The sequence below is a fragment of the Chanodichthys erythropterus genome, chromosome 23, assembly GCF_024489055.1.
Source record: "Chanodichthys erythropterus isolate Z2021 chromosome 23, ASM2448905v1, whole genome shotgun sequence".
Classification (NCBI taxonomy): Eukaryota; Metazoa; Chordata; class Actinopteri; order Cypriniformes; family Xenocyprididae; genus Chanodichthys; species Chanodichthys erythropterus.
In genome coordinates, this window is record NC_090243.1 from 22,552,931 (window position 1) to 22,570,293 (window position 17,363).

General features: G+C 34.1%; 1 protein-coding gene across 4 annotated transcripts in view; it reads right to left on the reverse strand.

Moving 5' to 3' along the window:
* LOC137013567 (lethal(3)malignant brain tumor-like protein 4) overlaps positions 1-17,147 on the reverse strand; it is a 47,955-nt gene extending 30,808 nt beyond the window's left edge. The window contains exons 1-9 of one of the 4 annotated variants that reach the window (XM_067377408.1): positions 17,081-17,147; positions 8,646-8,725; positions 5,897-5,986; positions 5,772-5,823; positions 5,296-5,384; positions 2,936-3,040; positions 1,257-1,392; positions 991-1,082; positions 736-887 (exon numbers count right to left, since the gene is read on the reverse strand). In XM_067377408.1, the coding sequence (XP_067233509.1) occupies positions 736-887; positions 991-1,082; positions 1,257-1,392; positions 2,936-3,040; positions 5,296-5,384; positions 5,772-5,823; positions 5,897-5,986; positions 8,646-8,725; positions 17,081-17,135 (851 nt within the window). In that variant the 5' untranslated portion in view covers positions 17,136-17,147. Of the gene's footprint in view, positions 1-735; positions 888-990; positions 1,083-1,256; positions 1,393-2,935; positions 3,041-5,295; positions 5,385-5,771; positions 5,824-5,896; positions 5,987-8,645; positions 8,726-9,171; positions 9,469-17,080 lie in introns of those variants that run through there. The other 3 variants (XM_067377410.1, XM_067377409.1, XM_067377411.1) reach the window with 3 other exon arrangements.
* Between the last annotated feature and the right edge of the window lie 216 nt (positions 17,148-17,363).

A 17,363-nucleotide genomic window follows, 5' to 3' on the forward strand; every position in this document is an offset into this window, starting at 1 on the left:
CAAACATCCATTCAAACATCCAAACATCCATCCAAACATCCATCCAAACATCCATCCATTCAAACATCCATCCATCCATCCATTCAAACAACCATCCAAAAATCCATCCAAACATCCAAACATCCATCCATGCAAACATCCATTCAAACATCCATCCAAAAATCCATCCAAACAAACATCCATCCATCCAAAAATCCATCCAAACAAACATCCATCCATTCAAACATCCATCCATTCAAACATCCATCCATTCAAACATTCAAACATCCATCCAAACATTCAAACATCCATCCATTCAAACATCCATACATCCATTCAAACATCCAAACATCCATCCATTCAAACATCCAAACATCCATCCATTCAAACATCCATCCAAACAAACATCCATCCATTCAAACATCCATCCATTCAAACATCCATCCATTCAAACATCCATCCATTCAAACATCCATCCATTCAAACATCCAAACATCCATCCAAACATCCAATCCATCCATCCATCCGCCTTTAGTTTTATTAATGATTTCTCACAACAATTCTGTTATTGACTTGAACTGAATTGATCTGAATTACAAAACTATTGTCTTTTTAGAGCTGCTTTACAGATAATATTGACGTTGTTTCATAATTAATGAATTTTGACACATTAACGCTGTTATTTTTCCTGTGAAGCTGCTTTGAAACAATCTGTATTGTATAAAGCCTTATAGAAATAAAGCCGACTCGACTCACCAGTAATCATACGTGTCGTCCCAGTTGTCGAAATGAACGAGGAATCGGTTGTCCACGATGTCCGCCACAGTGGCCACACACACCAGACACGGGTTCTTCCGGTCCACCGCCTCCAGCTTCATGCCCACTTCAAACATCGCGGCGCTTGAAGTCTGTGAAGAGAAAAGAGCGGGTTAACTCCATCTGATTTCCTTCAGTTTCAGGCGTTTACATGAGCCGTGAAAAACACAATCAAGAGAAGGTCAGTGGATTTACGCTGCTTTGGGATTTGAAGAGATTCTTTGGTGCAGCTTGAGCGTTACAGGCTTCCAGATATTTCTCCCAGTCAAATTCGTTTGGCTTGTAACCTGACAGCACAAGAAATAAAATGAATTAAACAAGAGAAAAAAGCTCATATATGGAAGATATATTTATTATCCTTGATTTATTACACAGGACAAAAGTCAAAACAGACACATGACATGTTTTGAATAAACATCTCAGCAGGTGTGTTTAGGATGGAGATCAAACTCTAAACAAACCTTTGGGTGGATGAAGTTTGTGTCCCGTGGACTCGCACCATCCGGCTGGTTTGATGTCAGGAGAGTCTGCGTTTACCCAGAAGTCATAGCACTCGGAGTAACCGTCGATACGGAGACGCAGACGAAAGCCAATCACCTTCAACAACAAGCAAATCAATATAAAAAATATAGCTGCATGCACCAGTTAAGGGGCCAAACATGGCTAGGATCACACTGACTGCAACAATGAGCAAATTAAAGCAAATTAAGTTGATTTTAAGCAAAATGACTGAAAAGGCATAAACACAGTCACTAATAAAGACTTAATGGTTTATCACTTTTGACCAATAGATGGCGCTGTGACAAAATTGATGTGGTGTGGTCAGAGTGAATTTGGTGTCAATATGCAAAAACATTGCAGATATGGAGCCTCAAGAGTCATTTTGGCATCAAATATGTTGCTGCGGCATACGAAAACGGTTTCATCAATCGACAAAAAAAAAGAAAAAACATTTTTGTTGGCACAGTCTGAATATGATACGACGGTGAAAATCAGATGAACAGTCTAAGAGGAGCTCGAAAACATAGGTTTTGAAAGAAAATCTAAATGGCGGACAGGACGTTTGGCATTAAATACAGCATTTTACTATTAAATTGAAAACGGCCAACACCAATATGGGAAAATTTGATATTTTTTATGATTTTTGGACAAACCGTTCAGAAGTTATAAGCAAAAATACCTATATCCAAACAAACATCCAAACATCCATCCAAACATCCATCTTTCCAAACAATCAAACATCCATCCATCCAAGCATCCATCCATCCAAACAAGCATCCATCCATCCAAACAAGCATCCATCCATCCAAACAAACAATCCATCCATTCAAACATCCATCTTTCCAAACAAGCATCCATCCAAACATCCATCCATCCATCCAAACAAACAATCCATCCATTCAAACAATCCATCCATCCATTCAAACAATCCATCCATCCATCCAAACATCCATCTTTCCAAACAATCAAACATCCATCTTTCCAAACAATCAAACATCCATCTTTCCAAACAATCAAACATCCATCCATCCAAACAAACATCCATCCAAACATCCATCTTTCCATCCATTCAAACATCCATCCATCCATCCATCCATCCATCCATCCATTCAAACATCCATCCATCCAAACAAGCATCCATCCATTCAAACATCCATCCATCCATCCATTCAAACATCCATCCATCCATCCATCCAAACATCCATCCGTCCATTCAAACATCCATCCATCCATCCATCCATCTATCCATTCAAACATCCATCCATCCAAACAAACATCTATACAAACATCCATCCAAACATTTATCTATCCATCCAAACATGCATCCAAACAGCCATCCATCCAACCTAACCCTAACCCTAAACCATCCTAAACCATAAACACAGTCACTAGTAAAAACGTAATGGTCCATTCATGCGATTTTTGGACAAACTGTTCAGAAGTTATAAGCAAAAATAACAATTTTTCGTATCTCTGAGCCACTAGGTGGCGCTGTGCCGAGACGCGACATGTGACCTCAGGTCATGCTTGTCTTATTTCATGAAAAATGTATAAAAATGAAGTGATTTTATGATTAAATGCAATTTTTATTTCATGCATGCACTCTGAAATATCGTGTAGTAAAGTGAGTATTTCTGACCTCTGCCACAGACAGCACACAGAACATGGACGGATGCAGCGGGTCGATCCCTTCCAGCCTCATCCCGACCTTAAATCCGCTCCTGCTGTTCGGAAATGCCTGGAACTAGAAGAGCACAAATCAAAGAGTTCAGAGACATGAAGAACCTGACGCTTCAACACCACTGAACGTTTTCAGTCTGGCGTGTTTCCGAGGGGAGCGGATTTCCTGTCGCATCCCTTCAGGAACAAAACGGGCCGTGAGACGAGGACACCAGCGCTTTATGAGCTCAAAGTCAGGAGACAGGAACGCTGACAGCTGCTGGAGTGAATCACGTCTGTGAGACGGAGAGACCTGGATCTGTTTCTCTTCTGACCGTCTCTGCTGTATTCAGTGACGTCTGATCAATCGCTGTGTTTTCATACAAAGTTGTGAAATTAACTTGGAATACATCATAAAAAAGCCATAACATTCATGCATTTGGCAGATGCTTTTATCCATTCAAGGTATAAACTTTTATCACTGTGAATAAAAATCAAGAACTTCAGCATCACAAGTGAGGAAACATGATGAAATAACACACGGTCTACAGGAGCGTCTGCAGTCAGCGTCGCTCCACCAACATTAATCACAGAATCCTGCTGACCTGCCGGATCTGGAGTGAGTGTGTAACAATGCAGCTCTGGCGTCACGTGATCAGCGCATGCGGAGGCGTTCATACGGTTGGGTTATTTTTAGCTCTTGATCCAGCACAGGACAGTAAGTGATGCGCTACAGGAACACATTTAACACAAACTGATTCTGCTCAATCTTCAATGCGTTCTTGATATCGAGTCGCTGGTTCATCACTATAAAAACTGTCATTGCTTCTGGATTGTGTTTTAGTAATTTAAAATCACATACAACTGAACAGAAAATTATTAAAAGTTGAACAAAAATTACATTTTTAGAGCTTTACGAACTCTTTTACTTTTTCCCCAAACTCGGTTTTGAATTTTTATGGATTGTATTTAGAATTGTTAAGTTACATTTTAGTAATCATAAAGCATGTCTCATTAACTGAAATCATGAATCTTATACAATTTAACAACAATTCATTAAAAGTTTAATTAAAGTAACATTTTAGGTCCTTATGAAAGCAATTTAATTTTAGTCATCAAAAAGCATGTCTAATCAACTGAAATCATACAAATTATACAATTTAACAATTCAGTAAAAGTTTAACAAAAATAAAATTTAGGACTTTATGAAATCTGTTTTATTTTTTCCCAAAATTCATATTCTCCGTTTTAATTTTTTTCGGATTGTGTTGTAATGATTAAATTAAATTTTAGTAATCAAAAAGCATGTCTAATTAACTGCAATCATAAAAAATTATACAATTTAACAACAATTTATTAAAAGTTTAACAAAAACAAATTTATATGACTTTATGAAATCAGTTTTATTGTTTCTGGATTGTTTTAATGGTTAAATCAAATTTTAGTCATAAAAATGCATGTCTAGTTAATTTAAATCATGAAACTTATACAACTGAACAACAATGTATTAAAAGTTTGACACAATTTCAATTTTTAGAGCTTTACAAACGGTTTTAATTTTTTCCCCAAATTCATTTTTTTCAGTTAATTCTTCTGAATTTTAGTAATCAAAAAGCATGTCTAATTAATTGAAATCATGAAACTTATACAATTTAACAACAATTCATTAAAAGTTTAATAAAAATAACATTTTAGGGCCCTTTGAAAACCATTTTATTTATTTTTGTCCAAATTCCGCTTTTTCCATTACATTTTTTTCTGGATTGTGTTTTAATGATTAAATCAAATTTTAGTAATCAAAAAGCTTGTCTAATTAAGTGAAATCATAAAAATTATACAATTTAACAACAATTCACTAAAAGTTTAACAAAAATGTTTTTTAGGGCTTTATGTAATCTGTTTTATTTTCATGGTTAAATTTTCAATGGTTAAATTAAATAGTAATCAAAATGCATGTCTAAATAATTGAAATAATGAAACTTTTACAATTTAACAATTTATAAAAAAAATATTTTTGCACTCTATGAAATCCATTTTATTTCTTCCCAAAATTCAGTTACATTTTTACCAAATTCTGTGCTTTCCATTTTAAGTTTTTCTGAATTGCGTTTTAATGCTCAAAAAGCATGTCTAATCAATTGAATTCATAAAACCTTAAAAATTTAATAACTTTATGTAATTTAAAATCTGTTTTCCCGTCCAGAAATCATAAGGCCCTTCATATCTGAATTAAGTAGTATATTCTAACCGACACATTATTGTTTCAGACTGAAGAGTGAACACCTAAGACCTTCATCATCATCATCATCATCAGAGCTGACCCCAGATCAGACGCTGTACCTCAGTGAAGAGCTGCAGAGGTGCGGCTTCTGCTCTCTCGTCCTCCAGATACTGATCCCAGGACCATGGCTTCTTCTTTCCGCTCACTGCTGACAAACACAATTTTTCAGCTTCTGCTCCACAAAACATCTTCTAGAGGAAACACCGATGCTGTCAGCGGTGTGAGGGTGTGAGATGGACAGCAATAGAGCGAAACTCATTCATTTTCTCCACAGAGAAACGAATTTAACGATAACTTATAAACTGTTAAAGACAATCCCACTGTGAGGCTGTTAGTCGATGTTATTTGAAGCCATCATCACACATTATTTCACCTAATTTTGTCAAATAATCATGTTTAACATCAGAATTTGTAGTGGAAAACTACATTACCCATGATGCTGTACAGAAAATCCCACCAATCAGAGGTGAAACAAGCAAAACACACCAATCACAATCCCTACACTCTCGAAATACTTAAATGTGTGTATGTATACCTTGTGAAGTGACTTTATTCTTCATCTTCGCGACGTCTTCTTTCGGTCGCTCCTGAGAAGGAAGCAGAAAGTCTGGGTCACTGATTCACTGGAACTGAGCTGAGGTCAGAGGTCACGGTACTCACACGCAGGCTGTACTCGTCTGATACGCTTCTGGGGTTCAAACTGTGTTTCTTCCTCTTGCGGTCGTCACTCTGCATCATTAGAGATCGACTCTACGGACACAAACAAACCTCACGATCAGAGCATTAAACTCAGAGTGTCTTCTGCGTTTATTTGATCAAAAATAAAAATGTAAAAATGTGAAATATTTTTTACAATTTATAATAGCTGTTTTCTATGTGAATATATAGTAAAGTGTAATTTATTCCTGTGATCAAATCTGAATTTATTTTATTAAAAATACAGTAAAAATCACAAAATATTATTAAAATTTAAAACAAATGTTTTCTATGTGAATATATAGTAAAGTGTAATTTATTCCTGTGATCAAATCTGAATTTATTTTATTAAAAATACAGTAAAAATCACAAAATATTATTAAAATTTAAAACTAATGTTTTCTATGTGAAAATATAGTAAAGTGTAATTTATTCCTGTGATCAAAGCTGAATTTATTTTATTAAAAATACAGTAAAAATCACAAAATATTATTAAAATTTAAAACAAATGTTTTCTATGTGAATTTATAGTAAAGTGTAATTTATTCCTGTGATCAAATCTGAATTTATTTTATTAAAAATACAGTAAAAATCACAAAATATTATTAAAATTTAAAACAAATGTTTTCTATGTGAATTTATAGTAAAGTGTAATTTATTCCTGTGATCAAATCTGAATTTATTTTATTAAAAATACAGTAAAAATCACAAAATATTATTAAAATTTAAAACTAATGTTTTCTATTTGAATATATAGTAAAGTGTAATTTATTCCTGTGATCAAAGCTGAATTTTCAGCATCATTACTCCAGTCTTCAGTGTCACATGATCCTTCAGAAATCATTCTGATATGATGATTTGATACTCAAGAAACATCCGTCTTTACTGTCACTTTTGATCATTTTAATGCGTCCTTGATGAATAAAAGTATCAATTTCTTTAAAGAAATAAACGTGTGAACGGTTTGAGCTGCAGGACAGAATGTTCTTGTTTGGCTCCTTTAAAGATCAGAAACAGTATGTAGTATTTAACACAACAGTCTCACTCCTCATTACGGCTGGCCTGCAGTGATCTGGATTTCCCAAGAGGCCGTTCAGACTGACGGCGATGGATTACACAGTTTCCAGCGCTAAAGAGAGTCTCAGTGAGTCTGAATCTCAGAGATCAAGAGCTGCTGCTGACTGAAGATCACATGATACGCACAACTATCACCTGGAGGACGACCTGATCTTACATCAGATGGTTTAAGGTCACATCCAACACACAAGAGGTCAGCTGGATGGTTGTTTTTAGGGCTGAACTCAAGGCCTGAGTCTAGGTTATGGTTGGATGCAATTGCAAATAATATTTTAATTTAAAATACGCACAACATGTGCTCTTATTCGTATGTCTAATATGTTGAAATCATTTCTTGTCTCGTCACATTCAGTTATGAATCATGTAAATGACAGCATATTTCTAATAAAAACTGTGAAATTTGATAAAAGTTTAATAATTAACATCACTGTATATCACTGTTAGTCATTTCAAACGTAAAACAGTTATTAAATGTTAGGATATTTACTATCTCACAACATTAAAACTAAAGCATCGATTGCAATTGTGATTATATAATCAACATGACTAACTATTATTGTTATTATTGTTATTAATAAATAAAATATTAAACAAAAATTACTATTGTAATGTAAAAAAGAATAAATAATTGAGTATTTTAAAAAAATAAATATATATAAGACAAAATAAGAAATATTACTGCTATATTGTAATATAAATAGAGTATTTAAAAATTCATGAAATTTAAAAAGATTGGGCAAATATTAGTAGATGTACTGCAAAAAAATAATATATATATATATATATATATATATATATATATATATATATATATATATATATATATATATATATATATATATGCTTTATATTTGTTTATAAATAATATTGCAATTATATATCAGTGACTCATTTTTAAACTATTATTATTAAAAATAAATAAAATATTAAACAAAATAAATTACTATAATCTAAAATAAAATAAATAATTGGGTATTTACATATACATATATATATATACATATATATATATATATATATATACATATATATATACATATATATATATACATATATATACATATATATATATATATATATATATATATATATATATATATATACATATATATATATATAAATAAACAAAATAAGATATATATTTAACAATTTATTTATTTATTTTATTTATTTATTTTTTCATTTATTTTACAGTACATCTACTAATATTTATGTCTTTAATTTTTCAAACATTAAACCATGTATTGTGTCAGAAATCAGCAGGGAGACCTTCAAGTTTCTTTTGTTGACAACAAATTTCTACACATAATTTATGCTAAACATTTATATTAATGTTTTATCAACCCATGTTACAACATAAAACACTTTGTGCATTTATTATTTACTCTGATAAATCACAGCCTGTGTGATCTGATAACTGCACCGAGACATTTCATAACTTCAGCTTGACTTTTTAACCCACGAGGGGAGAAGTGACATCATAAACATGATCTCTGGCTGTAATGAATCACTTCTGACAGCTGTTAATATTTCATAACATATAAAAGAGCATCATCATCATCATCTTCATCTTCACAGCTGCTGAATCTCTCAGTTAAAAACTATGACATTTAACAGAATGAACAGTTCAACTGACCGGCTGATATCCGGTCAGGGTTTCATCCCGCGAGCGTCCGACACAAACACATGCTTCATCTGTCCACACATTCACAGGACCTGAAAGAGACCATCAACATCAGATTACTGCAGTTTCAGACTCATCCTCCCATCAGAGCAATGAAACACGAGCGGATCTTAAACGGACACCTGTGGAAATGATTCTGACATCTGTGGAAATAAAGCGTCTCAATCACTCACATCCAGAAGAACCACACGCTGTGACACTCAAACACTCAAATCTGATCTTTAGATGATGTTTTCAGTTGAAATGTGAACAAAACTTCTGCCATCCAATAATCACAATAATCTTTGATTCTTCTGATATGAAACAGTGTCAGCTTTCAGATTCTGTCAGATTTATCACAAAATTCAGTCAATAAATGTGTTTTTGTGTCTCTTAAAACTGCCTTTTGTGCCATTAATTAAATGTTTGTACAAATCAGTTGTTAGTTTTAACAGGTTTACAGCATTAGTTCAGAGAGAAAAATGGACATGTACCGTACCTGATGATATATCTCCAAATGAATCAACATCGAATCAGAACTGAATCGAAATCAAATGGAATAGTGAAACACACTCAGCCCTACAAAACACTGAAGACAGAATGAGAGGGAAAGTGTTCAGAGGAGATTGAGGATGTTATCGAAGCGCTTCAAAAAGTCCCTGATGAGGAACGGGAGATTTTGGAGAAAAAAAAACACGAGGTGATTCACACGGATTGATGAGATAATGAATCACTGCGGCTATGAACAGATCCAGCCGGTTTAAACGCACTGATTATGATTAACAAGCTGACGAAACACACCAAACCACGACGCTTCATCAAGAGCGGATCGTTAGTCTGATTCACTGTGGCTTGCTTTAATTTTCTGCTCTTTTTAACCACTGAAATTACTTGATTTTCTGCATATAATTATTAAAAATAATTTTTGCTTTTAAAAGGTCTATAAAACACACTTTTAAAATTTAATATAAAAACGCTTTTAAATATAATGTAACAAGTATAATATATAAAAACTTTTAAATATAATATATTATAAATAAATATACTATATAAAGAACTATACATATATAAATATAGTATAATAATATTATACTTATATTATAAATATATATTTATAATATAATTTGCTTATATATATATATATATATATATGTTTGTTTTTAATGACCTTACAAGTTTGATTAAACCAGCAAAATAGAAGGAAAATATTTTATATTTTTTTAAATTTGAAGGAAGAACAAACACTAAACTTGGTTCGAGTTTTTATCTGACAAAATTATTTGGCAAAAAAAGGCAAAGTACAGATGCAGGTTTTATTTTACAATGCAAAATAATGCACAGAAAAACTAAAAGCTGACAGAAAAAAAGCAAATAATAATCAGTTATTAATATTTCTTTGCTTCTCTCTTGTTTTTGCATGTTCAGAATTTCTTTGTATGACAGTCTGGACAAAAATTATGTCATACAATTTGTCATGTTTCATTGCATAATCTTAAATAACATTATTTGACTACTCAATATGACTACAAAATCTTTAATAATATTTGGATAAAAGGTGAAGATGTCAATTTTCTTAGGCCGGACATCACTTTTGACTGCTGCTGTATATGTTTAGGTCTTGTTTTGTGATTTTATTTTCATTTTAATTGATGTTGAGGAAGTGTGCTGAGGCCCCCTAGTGGAGCCCGGACCCCTGCTGACATAAACAATCATCTGATTGATATCTGCTAACATCAACATGACAGTAACAGTGGTGAATCTGTCACCTGACCAGTGTCCTTCACAAATCAGGTCACATGACTGACAGATCACATGATGTAACACAGCATCAGTTCAGCTTCTGATTCTCACATTCATGTCAAGATCACAAATACTTCTGGACAGTTTTTTATTTCAGCTCGACACTAATAAGCTGTTATTATTTCCTGCAGAAACTTCAATCACTAAAACGATGTGTTTCAGTGTGTGTCGAGACCGCAGAGAGAAACATGAATTATTCAGCATCAAAATGTAACTGCACAAAAACACAAAGGCTGAGGGGCTTTAAAAAATAAATCATGAATAAATAAATCAGTAAACACCCATGAGGAGCGGACATCAATAAAACAATAAACTAAGACGAATAAAGCCAGCATTAAATCTGATGCACAGCAAACTAAAACTATTAAAACATTTATTGGAGTTAAAATAGAGCAGAAATAAAATAAAATATAAATATTAGTTGAAAAACAATTAGAAATGTTGCCTGAAATTAAATAAGTTTAAACTGACGCATTAAAATGATTAGCTGGGAATAAATAAAATTAAAACTGAAATAACTTAAATACTAATATTTAAAATAAAAAAACTAATAAAATGACAAAAGCACATAACAAAAGGACAAAAAATTAGTAAAAAGTCATCAAAAACAAAATTAGGTGCTTTTGAACAAATCTCTTGAACGAATGATTCAATGACTCACTCATAAAGACTTCACTTGTTTCATTACTGGATGAACCGCCATTTCTGAACAAATCTCTTGAATGAATGATTCAATGACTCACTCATAAAGACTTCACTTGTTTCATTATTGGACGAACCACCGTTCCTGAATGAATCTCTTGAACGAATGATTCAATGACTCACTCATAAAGACTTCACTTGTTCCATTACTGGATGAATCACCGTCTCTGAACAAATCTCTTGAACGAATGATTCAATGACTCACTCATAAAGACTTCACTTGTTTCATTATTGGACGAACCACCGTTCCTGAATGAATCTCTTGAACGAATGATTCAATGACTCACTCATAAAGACTTCACTTGTTCCATTACTGGATGAATCACCGTCTCTGAACAAATCTCTTGAACGAATGATTCAATGACTCACTCATAAAGACTTCACTTGTTTCATTACTGGATGAACCGCCGTTTCTGAACAAATCTCTTGAATGAATGATTCATTGACTCACTCATAAAGACTTCACTTGTTTCATTATTGGACGAACCACCATTCCTGAACGAATCTCTTGAACGAATGATTCAATTACTCACTCATAAAGACTTCACTCGCTTCGTTACTGGATGAATTGCCGTTTCTGATCGAATCTCTTGAATGAATGATTCAATGACTCACTCATAAAGACTTCACTCGTTTCATTACTGGATGAACCACCGTTTTTGAATAAATCTCTTGAACGAATGATTCAATGACTCACGCATAAAGACTTCACTTGTTTCATTACTGGATAAAAGTGATTTACTGTATTTTGGTTGCTACCGTAGACAATCAGTGTTTATATCTAAACTATACACTTTCATCCCAGTACTTCTGTAATAACATGAAATATTACAAGAAAGAAATAATGATACTGTGTGTTTGACACAAAAGCAATCTTTTAATCATGAATCTCTAAACAAAACTATAATAAAACTAAAATAACATCCCAAAGCTTGAACATCTAACTTCCTCTGCATGGAAACAGTGACCACCATCTTCCCAGAATCTGATATAATCCCTGTCTAACAGAGAATCTCCCAGCATCCTTCACTCTCACAGCAAAAGTCCCTTCAGGGAAACACAGAGCTGGACGGCTTCTCTGATATTTCTGTCACACACAGTCTATGCTTTGCTTTCCTCCCATTGAAATCTCAAACAATGGAAACGTTGTGGTGTGAATCAGTCATTCTCCGAGCCTTCAGACGAGTGCGTTTCTCTGACAGACGCTCAAACACACGAACGAAAGCACATTCTGACTCAACAAAACAACACATCTGACTGAGATCAAAGAGTCCGTTCGCTCAAAAATCTTCATCATTTACTAGTCTTCATGTCATTCTGACTTTCTTCAGAGGAAAGGAGAAGTTTTAAAGAATGTGCCGGTCACACAAAGACAATAAACTCCCAAAAAATTACAATAAGCTCCAGAAAAACACCATAACAGAAGTCCAAATGACTCATTTCAAGATCATGTGACACTTTATGTGAAAAACAGAGTCAGTTTGTCTGATTTATGAACAAAACATAACCTTTCTGAATTGGTTGATTCACTCACACATTCAACTCACTCTAATGCTTTACAGAAAGATTTGGACTGAATCTTTCTTCTTTAAAGGGTCTGGAGCGACACGAGAGAGAGGCAATGGCATATTTTTTAACTTCTGACCGAACGATTCTTTTAAGGAAAGCCCTTCAGGTGTTTTCTGTCTGTAGGTAAAGGTTTACGCACACGTCTAGACACGAGCGTTAGAATCACCAGAACGACTCATCTTTAATGACTTTCTACACCTGCAGAACTATTTAAACACACGATGATGATCGTAATAAACACACTAAAGTACTGACGAGGCAGAAAAAAAAAACAAGCTCTTATCTTCAGATGAAACGGAAGAAATGAATTCAGATTTAACCTACAAAATGAAGCAAAGCACAAACCACAGATCACACGCAAATCTGCAAAACATAAAAACACATTCGAGCATTTATGAAGGTCTGAAACGAGAGAAAAATGAAAACAAACGACTTAAGATTAACATGAATCTCTGTTCAAATCAACAAATAAACCTTTACAACATTCAGCTGCACACGATCGATGATAAATAACCGAACGCAGAAGAGCACTTCAAATACTGATTATCAGCTTTGATAAGTCTGTGTGTCAATCAAACTATAGATTCAAAACACAAACTAAATCCTTTTTTAATGTGTGATTCTTTTAGTTTTGTGTCTCATATAATCCTGCATGAACTTCATCTCAGCTTTGGGTTTATGTTTCTTACTTAAAAACAATCATTATTAACAGTTTTTATGGAACATAAAACCCTCACAAAACTTAATAATAAGAAGAATTTGGTGACATTTTACACTGCATTAATTACTCTATGTTAATGTTAATTAATAAAAATACAACTGTTAGTTAATATCAGCTGAAGTTCATTAAATAATATTAGCAGACAATGTTTGATTTTAATAATGCATTAATAAATGTTCAAACAGTAACTAAGACTGTAGAAGTATTTTTCATTGTTATTTCATGTTAACTAATGAAACCTTAATATAAAGTGTCACCAAAACTTTAAACCTTTCAATTCACGGTTATTTGCACAATAAAAAATGCTGGGTTAAAAACAACCCAAGTTGGGTTAAATGTTTGAACAATCTGCTGGGTAGTTTTGTTTAAAAATTACTGTATTTCTTGCTTAAAATGAACCCAAAATAGGTTGGAAATTAACAGTTATTAATATGTTTAATAAATTAACATTTATTAATAAGTTTAATGAATAATAATTAAACAATAAACACTTATTAAATTGCTTATGTTCTCAATAAATGCCTCTAGTAATAATGTGTCCGAACATATTTTGGGTTCATTTTAAGCAAGAAACACATTAATTTTTAAACAATAGTTGAGTTAAATAAAACTACCCAGAATTTAACCCAATCGCTGGGTTTGTCCATTTTCAACCCAACTTGAGTTGTTTTTAACCCCGCATTTGTGTAGCGTTCAGCTTTACAGATAAAGAAAAACAACTGCAACATCAGCGTTTTTCTCCACACATATAGTAAAGACTATATAAACACATTTATATATATATATATATATATCGAGATGAGCAGATGTCGGAACGAGACACAAGCGAGTGTTGCTGCTCTACAGAACAGGCTTATAAACGCTGAGCAGGAAGTGATGTGTGACAGCCATTCAGCAGGAAACATGTAAACAACTTCCTGCACTCAAATCCAGAAAGACATCAGAGACCAGCAGTGCTATCTGCCATCATGTGTGTGTGTGTGTAGTGGGAAAATCCAATGATAAAACACTTGAAACAGGGAAACCTCACAGAGCTGCTGATCTACATAAATAACCATCACACCCAATCCACAAACCAGTTAACTAAAGCAAGCCTCACAGCTGCGGCGTTTTATTTAAATGCACTTGTAGCAGCTTTCTGTTCCTGTGACCACTGACATCTGCCTAAAACAGAGTCCCTGGAGAAAGCTACGTTTCTGCGGTCATCATGTGCTTCATCTAAAACTACTGAATCATTCTTTAATTATTATAATGAACTAGTTCATTTCTGAATTAAAATTTCCTGATAATTTATAGGGCTGGGTATTGACAGTTTTCACGATTCCATTATTATTCACATGCTTTCGATTCAATTCGATTATTTTGGATGCAGTATTTCAGTTTCAGCACATGGCAAATTTTCTAGAGGAAAAATCTCTCCACTAATGCTGTAAACTACACATGAGAGTCAGCTGGTGCTACTGTAATAATACTGAAGGCTAAATTAACTTATTTATACACAAACATTTAAATTACACTCAATTTATGTTTTTATTATAAATAAAGTTTAGAATTACATAATCATATTTCTACTCCAATTCATTTTTTTTAATATAAAACATTTAAATTGTGGCTGATTTATTCAAACATGCATTAAATATTGAAGAACATTATAATGAATATGTAACGGTGCATCGCTATATTTATCTTTCTAGAGCACTTTTCTAGCTGACTAATGAGTTTATGGTCACTGAATATGTTTTTCTGAGGTAAATGTGACGTCACGTGACATTGAAGCTGTTTTATTGAGTCTTTACGAGGTTGAAGCACTGATTGAGCGATTACACGAGACATGATACGGATTTCAGTAAGTTGTACTGTATATTTTAACATACCTTCAGATGTTCATGTTTATTTCGCTGTAACTGGTATTAAAGCGGAGGAGAGGATGATCACATGCTTCTCTTTAACTGAGGCGCTAAAGCGATCCGTCACGCCACATTAAACAGCGGCAAAACGGTATTTATTTTCTGAATCTCATAATAAGATGGACGTCATTTGAAATCTGACTTTGCTTCATATAAAAAGTAACAAAGATTATTGTGATTTATTGGATGGGAGGAGCTACATATTCTGATCAACTGAAAACCGACTAGACTAATCCATTCTTGGGATTTAAGAATTGATAACAGTTCGTAAAAATGAGAATCAATTAAAATCGAGAAATCTATATTTTTTTACCCAGCCCTAGTAATTCACTCTCCTCCATGTCATCCAAGATGTTCATGTCTTTCTTTCTTCAGAAATGAAGGAAATCATTCCAGGATGTTTCTCCATATAGTGGACTTCACTGGGGTTCAACGGGTTGAAGGTCCAAATGTCAGTTTCAGTGCAGCTTCAAAGAGCTCTACATGATCCCAGACGAGGAATAAGAGTCTCATCTAGAGAAACCATCAGACATTTACTAAAAATATAAACATTATATGCTTTTTAAGCACAAATGCTCGTCTTGCACTGCTCTGTGATGCTCCACGCATGACGTAATCATGTTGGAAAGGTCACGCGTGACATAGGTTTAAGTACCGCAGTAAAACTCAATCTCATTTTCTCCTCCAACATCATTGTTTTCCCTTTTTTCGTAAAGATCGTTTGACTTAGTCTTTGACGTTCTCTTTGTAAACACTGGATTGGTTCTTCCTCCTACGTCACGCGTGATCTTTCCAACATGATTACGTCATGCGTGGAGCATCACAGAGCAGTGCAAGACGAGCATTTGTGCTTAAAAAGCGTATAATGTTTATTTTTGTAGTAAATGTCCGATGGTTTCTCTAGATAAGACTCTTATTCCTCGTCTGGGATCATGTAGAGCTCTTTGAAGCTGCACTGAAACTGACATTTGGACCTTCAACCCGTTGAACCCCAGTGAAGTCCACTATATGGAGAAAAATCCTGGAATGATTTCCTTCATTTCTTTTCGATTATTTGCAGCTGAAAGCATCAAAACACATCATGCACCTATTTAGAAATCAAACACTCGAGGAGGGAAACAATAAACTAAAGCTACACAAAGTCATTTTTGTACAGTGAACTCTTTTATTACTCTATCTAGCAAACTGACACAAGTAAGCAGTTCAGAACAGAAGTAAAAGTGAAATTCAACAGGTGCAGCAGCTCTGAATGATTCCTTCAGATCAGTGTTTGATATGAATCTCATCTAATTCTGTATCAACTCATAAAGTCAAACATCCATGATGAGACTAGGAAAATGGCGACTTCACCACACAAACAAGTAAATAAACGTGATGATAGAGTGAGAGAGAGAGGAGAGAATTAGATGAGAGCTCGAACTGCAGCTACAATGTAACACTCGCGCGCGTCTGACGGGAAACACTGTAACACATCTAACACACATCAAACACACACGAGCGATACGTGTTCATCTGGACTGGCTTTAAACAGCAGAAACACACAGATTAGCCGAACAGCATTAACACAAACACACACAAACACACACACACGACTGCAGCTGCGCCGAAACGACACACACATCACGGTCCTGAACGACACAATCTCACATCCGTGAAGCGAATTAAACACAAGAGCACAAACTCTGCCTCATTTAATGAAGATTTCTTACCAGCACGAGCCTGAGAGATCCGACAGACGCGGTGACAGCACTGACGAGTGCGCATGCGCAGCAGAGCCTCAGCCCTCTGCTGGAGGACTGGACAGGTGTCACATATAGACAAGAACCACATGACCAAGACAACTCATCATTTATATTATTTATGGTTTCAATATGAATAAAGTGAATCTGGAATATTCTGAACTGAAACTGATGGATGATGGAGTCACAGTGTCAGACACAATCAAGCAGGGCTTATATTTGCCACAAACTACATGTTTTTCCCTCAGAAATT